General features: G+C 42.6%; 1 protein-coding gene across 2 annotated transcripts in view; it reads right to left on the reverse strand.

Annotated features, from left to right (window-relative positions):
* The window catches only part of ATP10D (ATPase phospholipid transporting 10D (putative)), a 54,439-nt gene extending 30,047 nt beyond the window's left edge, over positions 1-24,392 (reverse strand). Inside the window, exons 1-4 of one of the 2 annotated variants that reach the window (XM_062607599.1) lie at positions 24,294-24,392; positions 9,697-10,005; positions 8,747-8,941; positions 4,134-4,338 (exon numbers count right to left, since the gene is read on the reverse strand). In XM_062607599.1, the coding sequence (XP_062463583.1) occupies positions 4,134-4,338; positions 8,747-8,941; positions 9,697-9,965 (669 nt within the window). In that variant the 5' untranslated portion in view covers positions 9,966-10,005; positions 24,294-24,392. Of the gene's footprint in view, positions 1-4,133; positions 4,339-8,746; positions 8,942-9,696; positions 10,006-10,551; positions 10,575-24,293 lie in introns of those variants that run through there. The other variant, XM_062607608.1, reaches the window with a different exon arrangement.
* Between the last annotated feature and the right edge of the window lie 1,058 nt (positions 24,393-25,450).

Here is a 25,450-nt window from a genome sequence, read left to right on the forward strand (position 1 = left end):
GCACTCCCCAGCCTGGTGCACCCGACAGACTACTGCCCGCTGCTGGTCTTCCAGACAGGTGGGGGGGAAGCTGCTTCCCGCAGTCTGAGGGGGATGAAGAAAGACTACAGGGCCTTGGGGAGGATGGTGAAAGAGTCTGGGGCTCAAGTGATCTTCTCCTCACTCCTTCCATCTTCCAATGATGATGTGGGACGGAATGGGAAGATTCAGTCCATAAACGACTGGCTTCGAGACTGGTGCTGCAGGCAGGGCTTCGGATTCTTTGATAACAGCTGGTTTTATAGGGCACCAGTCTGGACAACGACAAGTGGGAAAGGTTTGTCTCACAGAGGCAAAAGGATGCTGGGGCACGAATTAGCAGGGCTCATTTGGAGAGCTTTAAACTAGATTCGAAGGGGGATGGGGTTGTAGCTGGGCTTGCCCCAGTGGGGCAGCACTCCAGAATTGATGAAGACTGGGAGGCCTCCTATAATCCTAGGGTGAAATCGGTGTGCTCAGCTCGCTCCCTGGAACGTCTGTACACCAATGCGCACAGCATGGGAAATAAGCAGGAGGAGTTGGAAACCTGTGTTAAGTCAGGAGATTATGATCTGGTGGCAATTACAGAGACGTGGTGGGACAGCTCACATGACTGGAATATAGTCATGGAGGGCTATGTCCTCTTCAGAAAAGACAGGCCAGCCAGGCAGGGTGGTGGGGTTGCTCTTTATGTGCAGGAGGAACTACAATGCACCGAGTTCTGTCCAGGGACAGATGACGAGAGAGTTGAGAGTCTGCGCGTGAGAATTAAGGGGCAGGCTGGCAGGGGAGATACTGTTGTGGGTGTCTGTTACAGGCCACCAGATCAGGGTGAGGAAGTTGACGAGGCCTTCTACAGGCAGCTGAGAGCGGCCTCACAGTCACAGGCCGTGGTCGTCGTGGGGGATTTTAACTTCCCTGATGTTTGCTGGAAGGACCACTCGGCAACCCAGCCGCAGTCCAGGAGGTTCCTCCAGTGTATGGATGATAACTTCCTCCTGCAAATGGTGGATGAGCCGACCAGGAGAGGAGCGCTGCTGGATCTCATCCTCACTAACAAGGAGGATCTGGTCGAAGCAGTAAGGGTTGAGGGCTGCCTTGGTTGCAGTGACCACGAGATGGTGGAATTCAGGACCTTGTGTGGTAGGACCAGTAGAATAGCAAGTAGAATTGCAACCCTGGACTTTAGCAGGGCAAACTTTGTCCTTTTCAAGCAATTGCTAGGGGAAATCCCATGGGCAAGGCTGTTCGAAGGAAAAGGGGCCCAAGATAGTTGGTTGGCATTCAAGGACTGCTTTTTCCGAGCTCAAGATCGGAGCATCCCGACATGTAGGAAGTCAAGGAAGAGGGCCAGGAGACCTGCCTGGCTAAATAGGGAATTGCTGGGTATGCTCAAGTGGAAGAGGAGAGTTTACAGGTCATGGAAGGAGGGGCTGGCCACTTGGGAGGAATATAAGGCTGCTGCTAGAGGATGTAGGAAGGCAGCTAGGAGGACTAAGGCCTCCTTAGAATTAAACCTGGTGAGAAGGGTCAAGGACAGCAAAAAGAGCTTTTTCAAATACATGGCAGATAAAACTAACACCAGAGGCAATGTAGGCCCACTGATGAACGGGATGGGTGCCCTGGTGACAGAAGATACAGAGATGGCAGAGTTACTGAATGCCTTCTTTGTCTCTGTCTACTCTGCTGCAGGCAGTCCTGAAGAGCCCTGTGCCCCTGAGACCTTAGATGAAGTCAGGTCAACGGAGCGGTTTGCCTTAGTCGATGAGGAATGGGTTAGAGATCAGTTGAGCAATCTGGACATCCATAAATCCATGGGTCCAGATGGGATGCAGCCGCGGGTGCTGAGGGAACTGGCGGAAGTCATTGCTAGACCACTCTCCATCATCTTTACCAAGTCTTGGGAAACGGGAGAGGTGCCTGAGGACTGGAGGAAAGCAAATGTCACTCCAGTCTTCAAAAAGGGCAAGAAGGAGGACCCGGGTAACTATAGACCAGTCAGCCCCACCTCCATCCCTGGGAAACTGATGGAACACCTTATCCTTGGTGCCATCTTAAGGCGTATCAAGGATAAGAGGGTTATGAGGGGCAGTCAACATGGCTTCATCAAGGGGAAATCATGTTTGACCAATCTCTTAGCCTTTTATGGGGAAATAACACGGTGGATGGATGATGGCAGAGCGGTGGATGTGGTCTACCTTGACTTCAGCAAAGCATTTGACACAGTCTCCCACAGCACCCTCACAGCTAAATTGAGGAAATGTGGTCTGGATGATCAGGTAGTGAGGTGGACTGTGAACTGGCTGAAGGAGAGAAGCCAGAGAGTTGTAGTCTATGGGGCGGAGTCTAGTTGGAGGCCTGTAACTAGTGGAGTGCCTCGAGGGTCAGTACTGGGACCAGTATTATTTAATATATTCATCAATGATTTAGATGAGGGAATTGAGTGTACTATCAGCAAGTTTGCTGGTGACACTAAGCTGGGAGGAGTGGCTGACACGCCAGAAGGCTGTGCTGCCATCTAGCGAGACCTGGACAGGCTGGAGAGTTGGGCAGGGAATAACTTGATGAAATATAACAAGGGAAAGTGTAGAGTCCTGCATCTGGGCAGGAACAACCCCAGGTTCCAGTATAGGTTGGGGAATGACCTGTTAGAGAGCAGCGTAGGGGAGAGGGACCTGGGGGTCCTAGTGGATGACAGGATAACCATGAGCCAACACTGTGCCCTTGTGGCCAAGAAGGCCAATGGCATCCTGGGGTGTATTAGAAGGGGGTGGTTAGTAGGTCTAGAGAGGTCCTCCTTCCCCTCTACTCTGCCCTGGTGAGACCCCATCTGGAATATTGTGTCCAGTTCTGGGCCCCTCAGTTCAAGAAGGACAGGGAGCTGCTGGAGAGAGTCCAGCACAGGGCAACTAAGATGATTAAGGGAGTGGAGCATCTCCCTTATGAGGAAAGACTGAGGGAGCTGGGTCTCTATAGTTTAGAGAAGAGGAGACTGAGGGGTGACCTTATTAGTGTATATAAATATATAACGGGGGAGTGTCACGAGGATGGAGCCAGGCTCTACTCAGTGGCAAACAATGATAGGACAAGGGGTAATGGGTACAAACAGGAACCCAAGAGGTTCCACTTAAACTTGAGAAGAAACTTCTTCTCAGTGAGGGTGACAGAACACTGGAACAGGCTGCCCAGGGAGGTTGTGGAGTCTCCTTCCCTGGAGACATTCAAAACCCACCTGGACACATTCCTGTGTAACATTATCTAGGTGTTCCTGCTCCGGCAGGGGGATTGGACTAGGTGATCTTTTGAGGTCCCTTCCAATCTCTAGCATACTGTGATACTGTGATGTCACTGTAAGGGGATAAGAAAGAGCTTTGCTTATGAATATCACATCATGCCTTTGGCATTACCATAGTTGCTAAGCAGCAGGGGAGTCTTAATGCTCACAAGGTAGTACTTCTCACTTCCTCGCCACTGCTGACAATTCAGAGGCAGTTCAGGTAATTTTATCTCCAGAGGACTAAACAGTCTGTTATTATGAACAGCACAAAGGCTCCCTGCTGTTGTTTTGCATGATGTTTCAGCAGCAGGACTCAGCACCAGGTGTGCTGAAGGTTGCACTAATGCCAGGATTCTTTGTTCATTTTATATCACCTTCTTTCTGCTAGCCTTCAGCATTTTATCTGCCAGGTATAATACTAAGTGTTTTATGGAGGTAAAAATATGTTTGGAACATGAAAAAACAGTGAAAAAGAGAAGATAGCATGTGCTTCTCTCTCTAGGTCTTTATATAGCACAGAACCCCCTTCTGAGAAATTCCACCCATGACGTGACATGCACCCATAAATTATTTGTTGACTCTACCTGAATAGTTATTTTTACTGGCTAGCATTACTTGAAATCTTTCTTACTCTGGGTTAAGTGAACACAAAGATTTCCCCCAGAATAACTCAAGCAACAAATTAGAACTGCTTTACTTAGTTATTTTGTTTTCAGATGGGAGTTGCTGAGCTATCAAGAATTCGGCAATCTAGAGAGCTGTGTGGTTTGGGCTTTTTTTGGGTTGACTATCTGTTATGTCAGCTTTCTTACACCACTCCAAATGCACAACTAATCACCTGCTCTGAATATCCTCTCACCACCTGCCTCTGCTTTAGATTGGTTTCTCCATCAAGGCTTGCTGTTTCAATGTAGCAGATCCCATCCAGGTCACTAGAATATAACAGCACCATGTCAGCAGGAATGATTTCATTACGTGAAAGCCGGATGAAGTCCCCAACATTGACATTCTTCCAGCACTCATCTATGTATTTCTTCTCTTTCCTGAAATACATACAGAAACAGTAATTTATTTTACAAATGCATAAAGTGAAAGCTCAAATGCACTGTAACTGGAAAATTAGTCTAACAGTTTATGCTTCAAAGTCATTGAAAAAATCCCCTGTTGAGGTAGTCTACTAGCTCAACATGAACAGAAATTACAAAGAATCAGCTCTGTGGTCCAAGCCCTGTTTTTCTGGAAATTACCCTCCAGATGCCCTCCCAGAATTATTCTAGGTCTATTTAAAATTCAGCCCACTTGTTTCCTGTGTTTTCATTATTCCAAGAGAGTAAACAGTTTTCAGGACTTCTCTCTGGATCACCACTTTTTCTTGCAATTATGCAACTAAAAACAGCAAATCTTTTTCACTTCTGATAATGCCTTTCAAAAATGTCTGTCTCCCAAGATGATGAATGTCTACCAGTAAGCCAAGAATATCCAGCAATCATTTCACTGATGCTCTGAATATAAATACTTGTATTTATATGCTTTTAAAATATCTTTACCATTAATTTTGAATGTAAGGTACAAAGACTCTATAATACTCAAGAAGTCAGTGAAAGCTCAGGCCTGTCAAGTGAGTTGAAATTCTTTATTAATTAGAAATATCCAGGCATGACATACATAAATTTGAACTGTTTTCAATTTTCCATTTATAGCTGCTGTACTGTCCTCAGCTGAGATGAAGAATCTTCCTTTTATATAATCACACCAGTTTATGGCAAACACAGTCAGGTTTAGAGTGGTGAATAGGATGCAAGGCAACAAGCAACAAGGAATGTTCGATGAGCTAGCCGGAGGCACACAGTAGTAGGCTACTGCAACATGGCTGATGAAACACACCTACAATTGCTGTTACAAACGTTACTCAGGTCTGGACGCAGTACATGTTTGTACAAGCTATTACTGTCCACAGTGACTGCCAGCTTTTCTGCCTTGCACAGTCTAACCCTAGAGCTACGTTTAAAGAGAGGAGCATGTATTCTCCACAATCCTTATGTCGCAGTTACTCAGACTGGGATACAGTCTGGGCTGTGCAAGAGCCGTTTCGCATGTTGTGTTTCCTTCCCTGGACCTCATTCTAAGCTGTCTAAGAAGCACACTCCCACTGGGTAGCTGGGAAGTGCACCTAACTTCTACAGTGTAGACATAAGCTAAGATGCTTTGCGACGTGGCTGTTGTGTATTAACTGACACATATCTACTAGCTTTAATCAAAGTGCTTCTGATAAATACTGAAACAGATACTTCTAATGACAAAAAAAAAAAAAAATAAAATATTTCCTGTATGAAGCTTTGCAGCCATATCTTTCAGACCTGCATTATCTGACAGTACCCTTTTGGAAATGCTTGCCTACAAAGAGAAGGCACAAAGCCTGCACAATTAATCAGTGTACTGATGACAGTTTCTCCAGTAAAGATAAGGTGGAAGTGGTTATGTTACTTAACAGTTAAGTGCAAACAAATCAAAACCAGGAAGCAACAAAAGCTGACATAAAATGAAAGTGATACAAGGCACATCTGTTTTCTCCTTAAGATGCACATTCACTAGTTATTGAAAAATTATGAAAACCTATTTGTCTGTCCTGCCAGTGTTGAGATAAGACCTCAGGAGATAGCAAATACTTCTCTTTTAAATCACTACCTCTTTAATAAATGTAGTACTGAAAGCATATGATAGTTCTTGTTAATTGATGCACCTGCACCTACATGCAAGGCTTGGAATGAAACAGAAATATATTTGAGAGGTCTGCAGGAGAGGGAATAAGAAAATAAAAATGTATCAGACAGCAAAGTTATCTGCTCTACTGCTGATGCAGCAGATGGATTATGCACATATTCTTTATTCAGTTCAGCACAAAGTCAGGCAAAAAAATTAACTGTTTTTAGTAGTAGGTCAGTGGAGGAATAAATGGATTTTTCCATCATAATCACCATACCACAGTTCCACTGAAATGACAAACTACTGATTTTAACAGATGCTCAAACAGAAGTGCCTTCATACTTTGTGACTCATGGCTATTTTAATAAGATCCAACTACTTTAACTTGCTCAAAATGTACAAGGACTGATAACTAAGTATTTAACATCCTAACAACAATTAAAACCTAAATTAAATTGCACATTAGCACATCTTATTGTTCATTGATATGTTCTATTACTCCACAAGAGAGAGATTAGCAGGAAAAAAAAACCCAAACATTTTAAGCAACCCTTAACTTTATCACATTTTCAAAACAGAAATAAGCTTTCCTGGAAAAATCAGCGCACAGAAACTAGCATCAAGTTGCTTAGATAGATTTATCAAGGCACTGAAACTGGCACATTTTGACAGGGATAAGAGACCACAGCGCAACAAGTTTCTATTATGAACACTACTTTGTACAAAAGCAAGCCTCACAAGAGTTCAAGTTCAGGATGACTGGTCTAATAATAATGCATATTATCTTCAGATACCAACAGGAAGCCTTCCAGCTTTCAAGCATGACAACTACTGCTTAGTTAAATTTTGAGATAGCAAGAAAAGCTATTATATTGGGCACTTCTCAGTAGCCATGTAGGTTATCAGTGTCTAATGTATAAGTAAAATTACACAGACAGCATGCACAATGCATACAACCTCTCCAGATGAACAAATGCACAGTAAAAAAAAACCTGGAAATTGTATTCAACATTAGCTAGTTCATCATGTTTACAATTTTTATGACTATGCTTGATTTAATACATGCACTGGAAGAGTCATTACAATTTCTAATAGATTCTTGTTAAACAAGTTAAGAAATTCTGACTCCTAATGTGAGATTAATGGAAGTCCAAAATGACTGATCATTTTTGTACCAGTAAGATTTAATCACCCTGAATCATGCCTCCAAACTTATTTTTAAAACCAGATTATACTATATAAAATAAATCATGATAAAGAAAGAATTTTTTAAAAAAGTTACAAAACCTAAATACTTATAGGCATAAGAAGGAATTTTTACAGATGACTAATATGGCCACTGATTATTACACATTTTTGGTAATGGGGAACGAATCCAGCCGGAAGAGAAGATCAGAAGTTAATTCTGCTCATTGACATTGTTGTGTGATTGCAAGTAACACAAAGGTTTCAGGGATATGGATACTGAATGCTTCAGCATTCTGGCAATGAATTCTTTCAGGGTACACGGCTATTTATAGCAGAAATAATCCAGTTTCTCCCTTAAGTCTTCTCTGCAGACATGAAAAAGAAAGAAAATGTTTATCTTCCCTAACAGTCCAATTACTTATTTCAAAAGGTTGAACAGAACAATTCTGGGAAAATATTTATTCGTGGCTGCAGAACAAAAAGCTGTTTGTTCTTCCTTTGATGATATAAAATGATATTCCAGACTTTTTCCATGGTTATAAGCTAGCTCTTAAAATACTAGTAGAGTATGGCAAATGCCAGAAAGATGGAAATTCCATCTTCTGAGTAATATCACAATACATTTAATGGTGATTATGTAGTACCAGATTGCAAATCTGCTGCATGGGCCATTTAAGGCCATGTCTATACTACAGGGTTTAGGGTTTGGCATAAACAGCCAGCACATTAAGATTTTAGAAAAGTTTCTTTTCAGTGTAGTGCTTTCACTAGGAAAAGGTGTGTCTTTAATGAAAAGAGGAAGCTTTAAATGTGGTTTGGCACTACATCAACTACTGTCTGCTATTGCTTGGCCCTTACTGAACTTGTTAGTGTCTAACTACTAATCAATCCTCTCCTACAAGTGATACTACAAGAACACAAGATAAGTGATGTTTTTCAAAACAGCTGTTTCCCTACATGACCACAGAGCATGTGAGAAAGAAAAAGGGTCCACTATACTTCCTTCATTTTTGTATTTTACAGGCTTTGAACGAGTCTCAGAATATCCTCTTATGAAAGATAAAAAACAAAATGATGTGGGCAGCACTGATATGCACTAAAATAAGATTTTGCCAGTTAATTTCAAATATGATCAGTTTGTGTTCCTGTCTTTTTATTTCCATGATGCTTACAGTGATTATAGAGGAATTAAAAATACACCTTTCAAAACAAATGCTATACACAATGCTTAACCAGTCAAACTACCATGGTTAATAGAGTATGAACTCATGCATGAACACCTGCCTCAGCCAAAGAATTTTTTTCAGCAAATTTTATACTAATTTGATAACCATTTGGCAAAACTGGTGATAAAGACTCAGCCCCTGAGCAACCTGATCTAATTAGACCTACTCTGAGCAGGGGGTTGGACTAGATGACCTTCAGAGACCCTTTCCTACTAAAATTATTTTATGACACTATGAATATCCAGAAATTAAAACGAAAGATTTATCAACAACTTTTCCACATATACTTATAATCAAATAATAGCAATGAACCAGAAAGACTGTTGCCTCTTACCTGCTATATACTTTGGTTAGTAAGTTGTTTATCTGTTTATCCATTTTGTACTTGGAGTAATCTTCCAGACCATCTTTCACTGCAATAATTGTCAGAACCGCTACCAGTGGTAGCATCGTAATTTCTTTTTGGAAGGCTTCCACCAGAGGAACCCAATTTAGGACAACTAGAAATAGGAAATACAAATTGGCAACTCTGAAACAAGAAGAAAATACAGGAGTTAGCTGTGCCAGCAGACAGTTGTCCTTATTTTCCAACTCCATGCTATACAGACACTTAAGTTAGCAGGGCTTTATCTTTTCTTCAGCCCAAGTGTAATTTAAGAACGAAGTATCCAGAACTTCTCTGGTCAATACTTAGCTGCACAGCTGCTTAATATGCATGATCAAAAGATGCAGAAAACAAGAATTTCTACGTATTTTCAAACCTGTGCTCCAGGTATGTGTCTTCTAGCGATACTCTGGTGAACTTGCACTCTCGCAAATTTTCAGGTCTTTTAACTTTATTATCTCCAGGGGGAGATAACAAGTTTTTAAAAGGAAGCCATCCTACAACCTCCCTGTATGACTTTACAGATCAGCAGTCCTCCAAGCAGAAGGAGGGTGAAAAAAACTGGCAACAGAGAAAGACATGTGGAAGGCGAGAAATACATTTGCAGGAAATGAGCTGGAAATTCTACAGCAGATTGCTGTGTGGCAGTGCTCCAAGAGTAAGGAACACTTCAATAACCTGAAGGACAAAATTAGCAGACATTACATAAGCTATGGAGAAAAGGATTAGCCCAACACTTATGACACTCAAGAGACTTGGCCAAATAACACAGATCTCTTCAGGAGTGGCAGGCAGATCAGGAGGGAGAATAATTTTTAATACCTGTCAATAAAGCAACACATTTAAATAAAAGGATTCCACTTCAGAAGAATGACCACAATGAAAAAGGAGTTCATTACCTGTGAAATTGTTCAAACAAATTCCGTGGTAAAAAATTCAATAACGTATACTTGGTAGTCCGTATTTTGTTGCTCATGTACAGTTTTGATACTTTTTCATACTCTTCCTTAAAATGTCCCAAACAGGGTATTACTATCCTATGTTTGCCAATGGCTTTTGATGATTGATGGCACTTGTTACTTGAATTGCTGGGTCTGCTACCTTCTCTGCCCTCTGTAGATATCAGTCGTTGCCAACGGTATCGGGCCCAGCGGATAGGATCTGCCATTGCGCCTGGAATGCTTTGCAATCCAAGGAGTGTCCTCTATCTAGAAACATGTTAGAAGACAGCAAGTTACATGATAACTCTGTAAAGGCTTTTCTACTAAAAAGGCACAGTTACAGTTTTGAACAAGACTAGGAAAAAATCATTTACATAAAAATCCCCAAACAGATAATTAATAGGTTATGTGAGGTCAGGAACCCCTGCTTCAAAGGTTGAATTTATCTGAATTTCATCCACCCTTTCAGGATCTTAGAGTCTGATTACTCCGTTTAAAATGCACAGTATTTTTGTAATAGCACCTCCTAAAAGCAGCCCACCCACCAGTTTCTTGTGCTGCAGTATGGTGGAGGAAGTAGAAAAGCTTCTAATTCTGCAGAGAACAGCATTTTTTGAAGGAATCCTTATCTCGAACACTGCAATCCTTGCTGATGGTTAACAACCTTTATTAAACTCAGGAGCCAATGATACAACAATAGCCATCTGAATACAGTTTTAGGCATGAAGCAAGGAATTGCGAGTGACAGGCACTCAGCAGTATGAACAAAAATCCTCTCCTTATTGAATTAGAAACAGTTTTGAGGATTTTTACCAGCTGAGAGAAGATGAATAGACTTCATGCCAATGCTTCTCCTCCTTCGCCTTACTAAGATCCAGCAATCTACCCAGGAATTTGTTTTCCTAAAAGCTAAAATTCATAGGCCGAGGTGATGCTCACTTTACCAAACCACCCAATGCATTCAGAAAGGGACAAGGACTTTCACACACACGAACTATGTTTTAACAGAAGGTCAAAATTTCTGGTTTTTATAATTTACAAGTTTTTACAAACAATAGTTACTGCATTTTTTATACTAATTCTTCCACAGAACTGCTCATCTTACATTTGTTTAAAACTATGACTTGTATGAGGCCTGAATCATCAGTACAGCTACTTCTGACTGCAGATTACTTTCGCTCCATCTCAGATCTTACTATTTGCATACATCATAGCAAAACTTTTCACTATAATGTTCTTCCTAAATTCCCCCACAAAAGCTGCCTCTAACATGTATCACACTATCACAGTATGCTAGAGATTGGAAGGGACCTCGAAAGATCATCTAGTCCAATACCCCTGCCGGAGCAGGAACACCTAGATAATGTTACACAGGAATGTGTCCAGGAGGGTTTTGAATGTCTCCAGGGAAGGAGACTCCACAACCTCCCTGTCAGCCTGTTCCAGTGTTCTGTCACCCTCACTGAGAAGAAGTTTCTTCTCAAGTTTAAGTGGAACCTCTTGGGTTCCAGTCTGTACCCATTACCCCTTGTCCTATCGTTTGCCACTGAGTAGAGCCTGGCTCCATCCTCGTGACACTCCCCCGTTATATATTTATATACACTAATAAGGTCACCCCTCAGTCTCCTCTTCTCCAAACTATAGAGACCCAGCTCCCTCAGTCTTTCCTCATAAGGGAGATGCTCCACTCCCTTAATCATCTTTGTTGCCCTGCGCTGGACTCTCTCCAGCAGCTCCCTGTCCTTCTTGAACTGAGGGGACCAGAACTGGACACAATATTCCAGATGGGGTCTCACCAGGGCAGAGTAGAGGGGAAGGAGGACCTCTCTCGACCTACTAACCACCGCCCTTCTAATACACCCCAGGATGCCATTGGCCTTCTTGGCCACAAGGGCACAGTGTTGGCTCATGGTCATCCTGTCGTCCACTAGGACCCCCAGGTCCCTCTCCCCTACCCTGCTCTCTAACAGGTCGTTTCCCAACCTATACTGGAACCTGGGGTTGTTCCTGCCCAGATGCAGGACTCTACACTTTCCCTTGTTATATTTCATCAAGTTATTCCCTGCCCAACTCTCCAGCCTGTCCAGGTCTCACTGGATGGCAGCACAGCCTTCTGGCGTGTCAGCCACTCCTCCCAGCTTAGCGTCATCAGCAAACTTGCTGATAGTACACTCAATTCCCTCACCTAAATCGTTGATGAATATATTAAATAATACCAGTCCCAGTACTGACCCTTGAGGCACTCCACTAGTTACAGGCCTCCAACTAGACTCCGCCCCATAGACTACAACTCTCTGGCTTCTCTCCTTCAGCCAGTTCGCAGTCCACCTCACTACCTGATCATCCAGTCCACACTTCCTCAATTTAGCTGTGAGGATGCTGTGGGAGACTGTGTCAAGTGCATTGCTGAAGTCAAGGTAGACCACATCCACCGCTCTGCCATCATCCATCCACCGTGTTATTTCCCCATAAAAGGCTAAGAGATTGGTCAAACATGATTTCCCCTTGATGAAGCCATGTTGACTGCCCCTCATAACCCTCTTATCCTTGGTATGCCTTAAGATGGCACCAAGGATAAGGTGTTCCATCACTTTCCCAGGGATGGAGGTGAGGCTGACCGGTCTATAGTTACCTGGGTCCTCCTTCTTGCCCTTTTTGAAGACTGGAGTGACATTTGCTTTCCTCCAGTCCTCAGGCACCTCTCCCGTTTCCCAAGACTTGGTAAAGATGATGGAGAGTGGTCTAGCAATGACTTCCGCTAGTTCCCTCAGCACCCGCAGGTGCATCCCATCTGGACCCATGGATTTATGGATGTCCAGATTGCTCAACTGATCTCTAACCCATTCCTCATAGACTAAGGCAAACCGCTCCGTTGACCTGACTTCATCTAAGGTCTCAGGGGTACAGGGCTCTTCAGGACTGCCTGCAGCAGAGTAGACAGAGACAAAGAAGGCATTCAGTAACTCTGCCATCTCTGTATCTTCCGTCACCAGGGCACCCATCCCGTTCATCAGTGGGCCTACATTGCCTCTGGCGTTAGTTTTATCTGCCATGTATTTGAAAAAGCTCTTTTTGCTGTCCTTGACCCTTCTCACCAGGTTTAATTCTAAGGAGGCCTTAGTCCTCCTAGCTGTCTTCCTACATCCTCTAGCAGCAGCCTTATATTCCTCCCAAGTGGCCAGCCCCTCCTTCCATGACCTGTAAACTCTCCTCTTCCACTTGAGCATACCCAGCAATTACCTATTTAGACACGCAGGTCTCCTGGCCCTCTTCCTTGACTTCCTACGTGTCGGGATGCTCCGATCTTGAGCACGGAAAAAGCAATCCTTGAATGTCAACCAACTATCTTGAGCCCCTTACCTTCAAGCAGCCTTGCCCATGGGATTTCCCCTAGCAATTGCTTGAAAAGGACAAAGTTTGCCCTGCTAAAGTCCAGGGTTGCAATTCTACTTGCTATTCTACTAGTCCTACCACACAAGATCCTGAACTCCACCATCTCGTGGTCGCTGCAACCAAGGCAGCCCTCAACCCTTACTGCTTCGACCAGACCCTCCTTGTTAGTGAGGATGAGATCCAGCAGCGCTCCTCTCCTGGTCGGCTCATCCACCATTTGCAGGAGGAAGTTATCATCCACACACTGGAGGAACCTCCTGGACTGCGGCTGGGTTGCCGAGTGGTCCTTCCAGCAAACATCAGGGAAGTTAAAATCCCCCACGACGACCACGGCCTATGACTGTGAGGCCGCTCTCAGCTGCCTGTAGAAGGCCTCGTCAACTTCCTCACCCTGATCTGGTGGTCTGTAACAGACACCTACAACAGTATCGCCCCTGCCAGCCTGCCCCTTAATTCTCACCCACAGACTCTCAACTCGCTCGTCATCTGTCCCTGGACAGAACTCAGTGCATTGTAGTTGCTCCTGCACATAAAGAGCGACCCCACCACCCCGCCTGGCTGGCCTGTCTTTTCTGAAAAGGACATAGCCCTCCATGCCTATATTCCAGTCATGTGAGCTGTCCCACCACGTCTCTGTAATTGCCACCAGATCATAATCTCCTGACCTAACACAGGTTTCCAACTCCTCCTGCTTATTTCACATGCTGCACGCATTGGTGTACAGACATTCCAGGGAGCGAGCTGAGCACACCGATTTCACCCTAGGATTATAGGAGGCCTCCCAGTCTTCATCAATTCTGGAGTGCTGCCCCACTGTGTTGGGTCTTTCTAAACAACATCTCTTTTCTACAGATTACCTTAGTAAAGACTATCTGTTTAGTCATCAAACTACTGATTTTGGCTTCAATCACGTCAGGCTTCTATCCACACGTATCTTGGAAGTGACAACTGTCACTCTGTTGCTCAAATTCCACCAAAATGGTGCCTTAAAAAGTAATTTTTCAAACTATCAAATTCACAATAGCATATCTTCTCTTACATACATCTTCCTTGATTTTTCCTTTCTTCTATAACGATTGCAGGAATCTTGAAACATAGGCACAATGCCCTCAGCAAGTCCTTTAGCAGTGAGCTAGTATTAATATATCTACATCAACCCACTCTGTCCTTAAAAAGAAGATTCTGCAAACTTTCTAAAAAGCCTGGTCTACTGTGTCACTACCCTTTTGCTTAGAAAGCTTTTCCTTAATGTCTAACTGGTCTCTTCCTCTGACCAAATTAAGGTGGTACATTTTTGTCCTATCATCATTAGATATGGATAGTTACTGCCTGCTACAATCTTAATGCCTTCAAAGACTGTCACCACATACAAGAAACTCATGTTCTTTTTTAGAAACCAAGATCTGCATGTGAAGGGAGAAGAGGAACAAGGAAAGAAAAACAAACCTCTACATAGCACCTCCTCGAAGCATTCCCCAGTGGTTCCCTCATGAATTACTGTTTTCCTAAGGCTCTTCTGTAGTGCTTCCCCACGTGATATAAGAGTCCAGTTTGAGAAAGAGACTTCCCTTCATTCGAAGTGCTAAACCTTGTGGTCCCAGTAACCATCAGACTACCAAAGGCAAGCAATTGCTGCACAGAAAGGCAGCTAAGTCTGGGACTTCTCAGAGAAACACGGAGGAGGTTGTGAAGATTTTCCAAAATATAAGGCATTCTCTTTATTTTCACAGAATGTGGCATCTTCATGTCTTTGTCCCCTCTAATCATACTGCCTGGAGTACAGAACAGAAAGGGACTGCCCTCTGGATAGAGGCTACTATCCCATTTTAATCAGGGTCAGTCTTTCCTCCAGAGATGCAAACTCTGACCTTGACAAGCAGCTATTTCACAACAGTGAGCTACTTTTAAGGTATTGCTACCATGTAGTAGCAATCTGACATGTGAATATTGATCTGTATACATGTGAATGAGATGCTTCCATTCTTTTGTACTGAGTCTGAGAACAAGTTTAAAGCTTGGAAGGTAGCCAGGTCTTAAAAAACGTTTAGGAACTGCAGAATGTGCTGCTAGTGGAGTTCATACTTGGCTATGCAGAGCTCTTCAATACACCTAGAGATCCTAAAAATCAAACCAACCCACCTACACGAGTCAGAACTGAAACAAAGAACAAAGACCTTAATATTAAGATATTAAATATTAGTATTAAATATTAAACAGCATTTGAAAAGCTGACTGGCTGAAAAGAACTTTCCTCTTTGCAATAACAAATTCTAGCAGTTGAGCTGTGAAAAAAACAACACCCCACCAACCTAAATGTCTAGATTTTCGATGACATCCTTAAGATTTAATAATTTTGAGGAAACAACACTTCTCCTTACCGGTCCCTATACTGTGACAAATCAGTAACTTCACAAACAGATCGTATGCAATAAGAAGCCTTTTTAAAGAATGGTTTGCTTTAATTAACAGTATGCTGGATTATCAGGGAGATTTTTAACAAGATTTCTTCTTTGTTCTGTTAAATTTATCCCTTTCCAGCTTCCATCTTTAGCATGAATCATACAGGGTGTAATGATTACCCACACTTTTGCTTGAAACAGTAATTCATTGCCCAAGTGCAGTAAATCAACATATCCCTACATGCTGTTACGATGTGCAATATCCTGTAGAAAAATAAGTAAATACCCCAAAATATTTCTAGATGCCATGAACTACGTACTTGAGAGGTTTGACTTGTAGAGAAAATCATGTTGCTTTTCACAAGACCATCAAACAAACATCTGATACTGGTGACTTCTGTGACCAGAAGCAGCAGCAGAAGTAAGGATATACTTTCTCAAAGCAAACTCCCAGGGCTAATGGGAATGCAAACGCTTTAAATGGCAGATCCTGTTCACTCAGTGAAAATTATGTAGGCAAAATAACCTACTAAAGCTAAACCAACTTTAAAAGCTTAAGAATTACATTATCAGTAAGATGCAAACAAAGATGGGAAAAGAGAGTTGAGAATCAAGAAAAACAAAAATGAAAAGCTGACAAATTTCAAGACCTTCTAAATTCTAACTCTTTTTGGTTTCATTATCTATTACCTTTTGTAGCATTTGATAGCTGGTGACCGCTTTAATGGAATATGGGGAGAATACTGGACATTTAACATGACAGCATGCTAAGACAAAATTCCTCACCACTGGAGCTGAAGACTGAAACTGCATAAGCAGTGTTGCTGAAGAGCAGTCATCTCTCACTGCATATACATCCCTGACACCTGACACAGCTCCAAAACCTCTGCCCCACCCTTCCTCACCCTCCTTCAGAGAATCACAGCTTAAAAAGGAACAGGAAACATCGGGTTCAGATGTGCGTACCGTGTATTTCTGCCATTAGCCCCAGCATTTTATTTTAACAACTTTTAAGAAAACTCTGAAGAAGACTGTATGGACAAGAGATAACCAACATAAAATCACTGTAACTGCACTGTACCGAAAACGCTTTATGAGAAGCAACAAATGATCTGCTACGGTCGAAACAGTGAATCAGGCAATTATCATCTTGGGAAGAAAATATCTGGATCTCATACTCTGCCACAACGCCCTCTGACTCACCTGGGATTTGACTGAACTACCATTTAAAAAAAGGGTTTTGTCAGTTTTAATCATTTGCACTTCCATTTTAAAATAGAATTTTATGAGTTTGCAAACTTCAGAAACCTTTTTATTTGTTTTATCTTTTGAGAATTTTTCTTCTTCCTCTTAAACTTGGATCATAAAGTAATGAGCACCTTTTCTTTGGTTAGCTAGAAGGAAGCCAAAAGGTGATTCATCAGCTTCATGCTAGATACTGTAAAGCATGAAGCTGCCAAAGATCAAATAAAAGCTGGTTTAAGCATTTTTTCTATGAAATCCCTTCTCCTAAAACATTATTTGACCCTCTTCGATGTCATTTTTCATAGTAAATCCTTGAGTTCTCCAGCTTACATGAATTCAGAGTAATAAAAAATGGCAGATGTTTCTTTAAACACTGGAAAACATCCATGAGATGAATTACTTTGAAGCAGTACTTTAAAGGTTTATCTGAAAAAAAAACAACCAACCAAACACCAAACAAATACAATAAAAAACTTTAACAAAACCCCAAGAATAATGCTCAAGTATGTGAATACAGGAACCCTAAATGATTATACACTAAGTCTTGAGGATAGAATGACACAAGCTAGACTGTTCTCATTTTCCATTACACACTCAAGTGAATACTAGTTCATCTTGTTAGATGGCAATAACTGATAAAGAGATAATCCAGACGTTTTACATGCAAAAACGCAAGGTCTTGTAGCAACCTTACTAATGTCACATGATCATGATGAAATATGGAAGGGAATTATCTGACACTGGACATATTTGCTTTCTCTTCACCTCAGTTCCCTCATGTACTCCAATTCTTTCAACTTCTTATAAAGCACTTTAAGATATGGAAAACTGCAAGGACTGGATATGGTTAATGTGCAATAGCTGGTTGTCAAATCTTTGCAAAAGCAAGGCACAGCAGTGTCATTTTTACTACAGGACAGCTCAACACTTTACACTATCCATGTTTGAAAACCTGTAGCACAATAAAAAAACCCTTTAATAACTCTCTGCTAGTGGCAATGCCAAGAAAACTCTCAGGTTAAATAGTCCATATACTGAATGAAGGGTGTTTCACCATAAAGACCAGTATAAGCATTCTCTTCTATGTACATTTCATGTTGAAAAGTCTTTTTCTTTTCCCATCACTTGCCTTTCATTGGCTCTTGTAAACTTTGTCAGCTCCCAATTCTATGAAGTGCCACCTTCACATCTGCATGCAAGCCTTTGCTCCTAGCTTTCCTGCAAGGAGATGTAGCTGACTTAAAATCCCTTAGTTCCAATTATATTATTCAGTAGCTTTTGGTACTAGTCAATAGCCTTCAGTAGTCTTTCTTGAGACTGACTGTAAAACAGATGTGTAGATAATTTAGCCAATGTTTATACTGCTCTGGAACTCCACCTTATTATTATGTTGTGGTCATTTGCTCACATGTCATGTGAAATGCCCAACCATTTACCCCAGCTTCTCTTGACCACTCTTTCCCTCCTGACAGCATCTTTCTCTTTTCCTGTGACCTCAAAATAGTTAGTCCTCATACTTCTTTCAGAAATTTCTCTTTTAAATACCCTTGGTAAATTATATATTTCACAAGAATGTTCCTCAGACCATTGGCACATGCACATGTATGGTACATGTTTCTACCATGTTCTTGCTCAGGAACAGTCTTTGGACACAATGTGCAGGAGGCCTTCTGTGTCATCTGGGCTGTTACCAGTAGAAAGTTATAACTCAATTCTTGGCAAACAGAAATGCAACCAATAAAACTGCATTATCTTACCTGAAAAAATGTCTAGAGAACCTAAAAGGGAAGCAATTCAAACAACGCATCTCTCCAGCAATACCCCTTTTCTTAGCTCTCTTCCTGAATATTTCAGGATATTCTGCAGGTCTGAGGTTCTGGGGCGACCAGGGAAGATAAAAAATGCTAATCCAGATGGAGGTATCGCTACACCACGCTATTAAAGAGCAGACAATCCTTGATCCAGACAAAGTCACATTTAAACCTCTTGGTAAGCGTTACTGCACAGGCTTACTAACACTTGCATTGCTACATTACAGCTGGAGTACACTGTCAGAACCATCCAGACTAAATGTTAAATACACCTCTTCGTCATTTTTGAAAACTCAGAAGCTATTAGACAATGAAGGAGCTTAAGGGAGCCATGGCCTAAAGATTAATTAACACTGAAGAACAAATACTTCTTGTCTCCTAAGGTTTGCTACTTTCTCTGTAACATGCAATTTCACAAGTTTGGAACACGTCTTTGCAAGTCAATATGAAATCTGCAGAGACACCTTAATATGCTAAACAGATCTGGATAAGAGGCTTGTGCTGCCAATTTATGGGACAAACAGCCAAAACCCTGCAGGAATCAAAATTTTGATTCTAAAAAAAAAAAAAATATGTGGTTATTTGCAACAATATATTATGAGTTATATTCACAAAGGGAATGTTAAGGACTCTTGGATTTAAAGTGGAAGGCAGATGTTATTATGAAAAGTGAAATACTATGGCAGTGTTTTCCCATGCACTCCCACCTACAAAGTCTGACTTGGCATGGGCAAGGCTGGAAACCTGAAAGCCTTGAAATGCTTTTTTCTTGGAAACGTCTTTTGTTGTTTTGTTGGTTGTTGAGTACATTAAGCCAGCCACTGGCAGCTCTTTCACAAGTAAAAAACAATCAGCAGGCTGCATTTAAACCCAGGAACTGTCGACACAAGGTCAATCCGAAGTTAATTTAATAATAAACCATACATGCAGTAGTATTGGTTAATGTCCTACAGCATGAGAGCAGTATATAAAACCACTAAATCTTCTCCACCTTGGGTAAAGCTATTTTGGATGTCAATCAAGTCTCGTACCTACAGGAACAACTGAATCATACACTACCAAATTTCAGGTTTAAAATTCACATGAATCATGTATTTCTGTTATAGGTAACCAGTTTCAAAATAAAAGTGAAGACTGCTGGAGAGCTATGATTTGTGCAAATATTTTATATCCTCTTCTCTATTCATTTATGCCCCATTCTCATGGGCCACAGTGGTCTTTCAAAACTGTAAACTAAAACCTTCCAGGCTGTCTTACACTTTTATGACCATTTTTTTCTCACAAGTTTAGCTTATGGTCATGCAGCATTTAATCACTGTAAAGGCTTCGATATGTGTGGAATTCACATTAATTTCACAGTAAGACTAAGGTCTGGGCCATGTTAAAAAATTTATACTGGTGTTCATATGATGCAACAGGATGTGATTGTTTTTGTAGTCAAGTGTATGCTCCCTAAGTTACAGTAAGCAGTTTTAAAGGAAATGGATCCATATTGGCAGTATCAATGGGGTTTAACTATGGTGATTTCTTTAAAGGGACAGAACTTTGTTGTGTAGACAAGTTCTAGGTTAGTCATTGAAATTTACACTGAAAGTTCCTGTACAGCAAGAAACTGTACTTGAGTTCCTAGAATACTAGGTCCTATTCTTCTGGTTTTCTAAGGCACCTACATTATCAGCTAGCTCTTCAAGAGTTCTAGAAACTCCCAAGGCATCCAGAGAGGCTTCCAGGCTCAATGCTCTACAGCTCTTCAAAGGCTCTGGGAAATGAGGTTATACATATGGTGACAGAAAAAACCACACAACTACAATCTTAAAAAAAAACAACCCTCCACAGCTTATTTTAAATGAATATACTACATTTGATTTTATCACAAAGACTTTCTGGTTGTATCAGACTTCTCTGACAACACTGGAAGCCAGAAATGTGGATGCTACATATGTGGGCATGAGCTCCTTAGTATCTAGATAACTAACAGCAGTTAAGCCACAAAAATACAAATTCCCATGAAGGTCTTCAAGTACTCTGCAGAATTAGATGGCTCATGTCAAGGCCTGTAACTGTGCAGCTTCACTGTTTTCTAGCAAAACAGATTAAACCTTCCTTAAGCACACTGCAATCATACCTACCGAAAGTGCATCTTAAATATGAACAATTTACATACAGTCTTCTGATTTTTAAGAAGCTGAAACAACATCTACAACAGATGTGAGATACCTGTGTATTTCAAAGGGATGGTGATACTGCAGCACCTTGATTGTCAATGCTGCTGTGCTGATTCAGTGTATTTCTATTCTAGCTTCAGCAACAACTGCTGTCCATAAGCACAGCTCCTATTTTCTACCAGTAAAGCAACCAGTAAAGCAACTTCCTCACACACAATCCCGCTGCAAATGACAGTGCTGTTTTAGAACATAAGCTGTGCATCACATTTTCCTTTGGCACTTCAAGATTTTCAGCAGGAGATCCCTTCAGAGGCAGTTACGGTGGTCAGACTCAAAGTATGCAAGTGTCTAGTTTTCATTTCAGCCTCATAAATTCCTTTGTGACACTTCTATTTATTTTAGTATTGCTGTTTCTGTCCTTACCCTTCTCAATCGTCGTCATTCTCCCGATCTTTTTAGTTCTCTTCCTGTACTGTTTATTATATTCAGATCTAAAATTATGCACAGATTTTGCAGACTTCACTTATTTCTTAACACTGATTTCAACTCCTGTCCAACATATGAACTGTGCATTGCCTCTATACTTAAATACATAAATGTATTTTCACTTTATTTATGTGACAGCAGAAACTATACTGGTATTCATATCCATTTTAAACAGCGTATCAGCGTATATTGATGGCTTCTGGCTTTATATGGACAAGACAGGGCTTTTATAGTTTCTGTAATGTCTCTTAAATTAGGTGTGATACAGGTGGTCACCAGCCACAACACTGTTCAACAGAATTCAAAACAGCAGTGAACATAATTTTCCAACACTGCAATGAACTTTTGACAGAACTGACTCTTCTATAACCTCAGAAACACAATCAGATATTTGTCATGGAAAAATAAAACTTGTGTACTGCTTGGGGATATTTGACAGGAATAACCCGTGAATCCACTTTAAGCACTACAGAGTTTCTGCACTACTATAGAACGTGCCTCCGAGAGGACATTTCAGGCCTGAGAGAAGTATCCTACAGCAAATCACAGCTCAACTACAAATTCAACCTTTAAAATTGCAATTATTATAAATGAAGTCAAAATACAGAGGAGCCTAGGGAGGAGAAAAAGAAGGGGGGGAAAAAAAAGCAGGGGTTAAGAATGCTTAAATTCTGACCCTAGTAACCTCAAAACTGTTTGAGACACTGAAGAAGCAGTGCTGATAGGAGCTGAACTGAATTAAAAGCTAACACTGAAAGGAGCTGCTCTTGCCTCTCCTACCTCCTGCTTCTGGCTTTGCTCCATCCTTTGTAATTTATCTGGTACTTACTGAACATGGTTCAACTCACTGATCTGTAAGACCTTTTACTAACTCAAAAAGACAATAACATTGTTTGATTTCCTGATTCAGTTTGCAGCTGTGAAAGTACTCATGTTGGCACAGGATAGTGGGACAGGAATATCAGACTGGAGTGAGTGTCTCCCAGTACTTATGTAGAACACTCAATCCTGATTTTGGTCTAGTTTTAGTTAGAAATATGTATCAGCTGTGGCTATCGCTTTTGAAATCCAGATCACCCACAGCAGTGGTGGTTAACAAATAACTGTGACCCTTGTCTGTCAGTCCTAGCTTTTGCTCCTCTGAATAGTCACTGCCCACAGTAAATATTCAATCTAAAACAATATCTTTAGACCAGCTTTTGGGCCATGCAAAGGAGTTAAGAGAATTAAATTCTGCTCTGATCTTGGGGAAAGCATTTAATACCTCTCTGCTTGTCTTAGTTTCAGCTGGGATAGAGTTAATTTTCTTCCTAGTGCTGTGTTTTGGATTTAGGATGAGAATAATGTTGATAACACTGTTTTAGTTGTAGCTAAAATGCTTACCCTGATCAAGTGCTTTTCAGTCTGTCATGCTCTGTCAAGTGAGGAGGGAAACAAGAAGCCAGGAAGAAGCAGAGACAGGACACCTGACCCAAACTAGCCAAAGGGGTATTCCATACCACAGCGTGTCATGCCCAGTGTATAAACTGGGGAGAATCACATGGAAGGCCAGATCATTACTTACGTCAGGCTGGGTATCCGTCAGTGAGTGGTGAGCAATAGTATTGCGCATCACTTGTTTCTCTTGGCCTTTACTCGTCTCTCTCAATTTTCATTACAATTATTTGTTTTATATTTTATTTTAATTAACTTTTTGTATCTCAGTCCACATGTATTACCTTATTCCAATTCTCCTCCCCATCACAGTGGGGGAAGTGAACAAATAGCTGCCTGGTACTTCATTGCTGGCTGGGGTTAAACCATGCCACTGCTGCAATCCATCATTTTGAAAACAGGAATAATGACAATTTTGTTCTCTTTTAATGATGATATGAAGATAAGTATGTTTTATAAATAAGAGGTTTCTCAATACTATGGTCATTGGCAAGACATGAATACCCTATTACTTTAGTATGAAAATATTAGGAATTTTGATATTAAAAGTACATTTTACTTCAGCAGCTGTACTTCTGAAAGAAAAATAATTTCCTTTTAGGAACTTTGATTTTTCATTCCCATCCTTGCAAACATTTTTTCATCACTAAGCCCAGTAATTGTTATTGTGACCTTATCATGTAACTGACCATGTGCACCATGCACTCCTCCAAACATTTCTGAAGCTTCAGGCATTTCCGTGACTTAGATGAACATAAGTCTACTTCCTTGACATAAATCTGTAAATATGTAAAATCTTACACTCTTTCCCTCAATCACTGCCAACCACAAACAATGAACTATTAAAACAAAGGCTTTTGTTGCCGGACTCAAGATCTTACTTACCTTTTCTTTCTGATCTACTTCCAGAGCAGCTTAGTCGATGAGATTAACATACACGGGGGAGGCGAAAGGAGGGGCAGGGGCATTTAAAAGCCTAACAGCATAAACCACCTTCTTCCACTGTCCACGACGGCCGCGGTACCACCGAGCTTCAGCCGCCGAGGGGACGGACGCGAAGCCGCCGCCGGGTTTTGCTGGGGGCGTTTCGGCCTTCGCAACCCTTGCCCGGCTCAGCCCCCTGATACCTTCAAAACGCCACCCGCGGTGAGCAAGAGAGGACTTCCCTCCACGTCCGGAGGTGAGAACGGGCAGGTCGTCGGGGACGACCTTGCCTTTCCGCGCCTCGGACCAGCCGCTACACACCCCCCTCAGGCCGAGGGGCGGCACCTGCCAGGCAGCACTAACTCGGCCGTCGCGCCTCGGCTCCGTCCTGGGGGCTCCGGGCTGCCCGTGGAGTCAAGGCCGGCTGCGACGCCCGCAGGCCGGCGGCGGCGACGACCTTCCCATCAGCTGCAGGCAGCCCTATTTTCCTGCGGGCTCGTCTGTCCCCACGGCCGTACGGCAACGCGGGTGGCTCCGCCACAGCCTCCTCGCGAGTGCGCTCCTCCACGCCCTGTGCTTCCACGTTTCCCGCCAGTAAGGTCTCGGCCCTGGAGCCTGGTACTGCTGTCCTCCCACCTCACCAGCCGCGAACCCGGCCCCGCAGGCAACCTGCCTACCTGACCCCGACCCGGGCTTACCGGTGGTACTATGCACACCCCAGGGTAATGGCCGCGACCCCCGCCGCTCCCGTCCGGTTTGCGCTGCCGCCCCGCCCCGCCGGTGCTGCCCGGCCCCCCGCGCTGCGCCGCGCCTCTCTACCGCCCCGGCCCGCCTCCGCCTTCCTTCTCCCTTCCCCGGCACCGCTCCGAGTCTTACGCACCGAGACTAGTGCTAGCCGGCGTTTTGCCGCTCTCGTCGGTGCTCCCGCTAGGATCTTTCTCTCCTGGGGAGTGGCTGAGGCGGGGACTGCGCGGAGGACCCTTCCTGCAGCCCGCGGCTCCGGATAAAGGAGAGGAAGCTTTCCTCGCTGCTGTAGGGGCCAGGCCTTTGTTTGGCAGTTCGGGAGGGGAGGTCCGGTACTGCCACGGAAGTCCCTTCCCCGAGCCGGGGACAAACACGGCTGGCTGCGGGCAGGCAGGGTGCCCTGATGGTCAGGCACCAGCAGTTTTACTCCTGCCAGGCTCAGGAACTGAGTTTTCAGCGCGAAAAATGAGCAGAGCTGCTTTTACAGTCTCTGTCGACCGCAGCACTTGCCTATCGAAAGGACAGTTATTGTTTAAAGGCTTTTTGTGTGTTTTCTTTTCCTTGAGGCCTCAGCAGATGGAGGCTGTGGCAGGAGTGCGGCTATGACAGAACCTGACACTCTTGACAGCTTGTCAGGGAAATTGATGGTCTTGATATTTTGCCAGGACAGTCTGGGACTGAAGGCAGCTTGGCCTGTCTAAACATCAAGTTTTCTAGCCACTGGGCTAATCAAGGTTAGCAAACAGTCTCTCTTGTTTTCTAGGAGCTAAGCCTCAGTCTATTGAGAAACTGCCCAAATTATCTTAAAACAAATCACTGCCATCGTGTGAGTTACTTCATCAATAGCTCTTTTAAAGCCTCACGCTGTCATTTTTACTGCTTTCCGGAGTACTCTTGAAGGCTGCTCCTTACGATTAAATAGGGTGGAGTTTTACACAAAAGTGAGAGGATTCCTACTCCAAGACCATCTTCTGTTGAAAAAGAATGAAAAATAAAGCCTCCAAACAAAGCATAAACAAACAGAAAAAGTTACTTGTTCCCTGTTGAGGTGGACTCGAGTTACCGGTACTTGTCTAGTATCAACAATGAGCTCCTAACAGATTACCGGGAG

The sequence above is a fragment of the Pezoporus occidentalis genome, unplaced genomic scaffold, assembly GCF_034315485.1.
Source record: "Pezoporus occidentalis ecotype Australia unplaced genomic scaffold, CSIRO_AGI_Poc_V1 ctg1, whole genome shotgun sequence".
Lineage (NCBI taxonomy): Eukaryota > Metazoa > Chordata > Aves > Psittaciformes > Psittacidae > Pezoporus > Pezoporus occidentalis.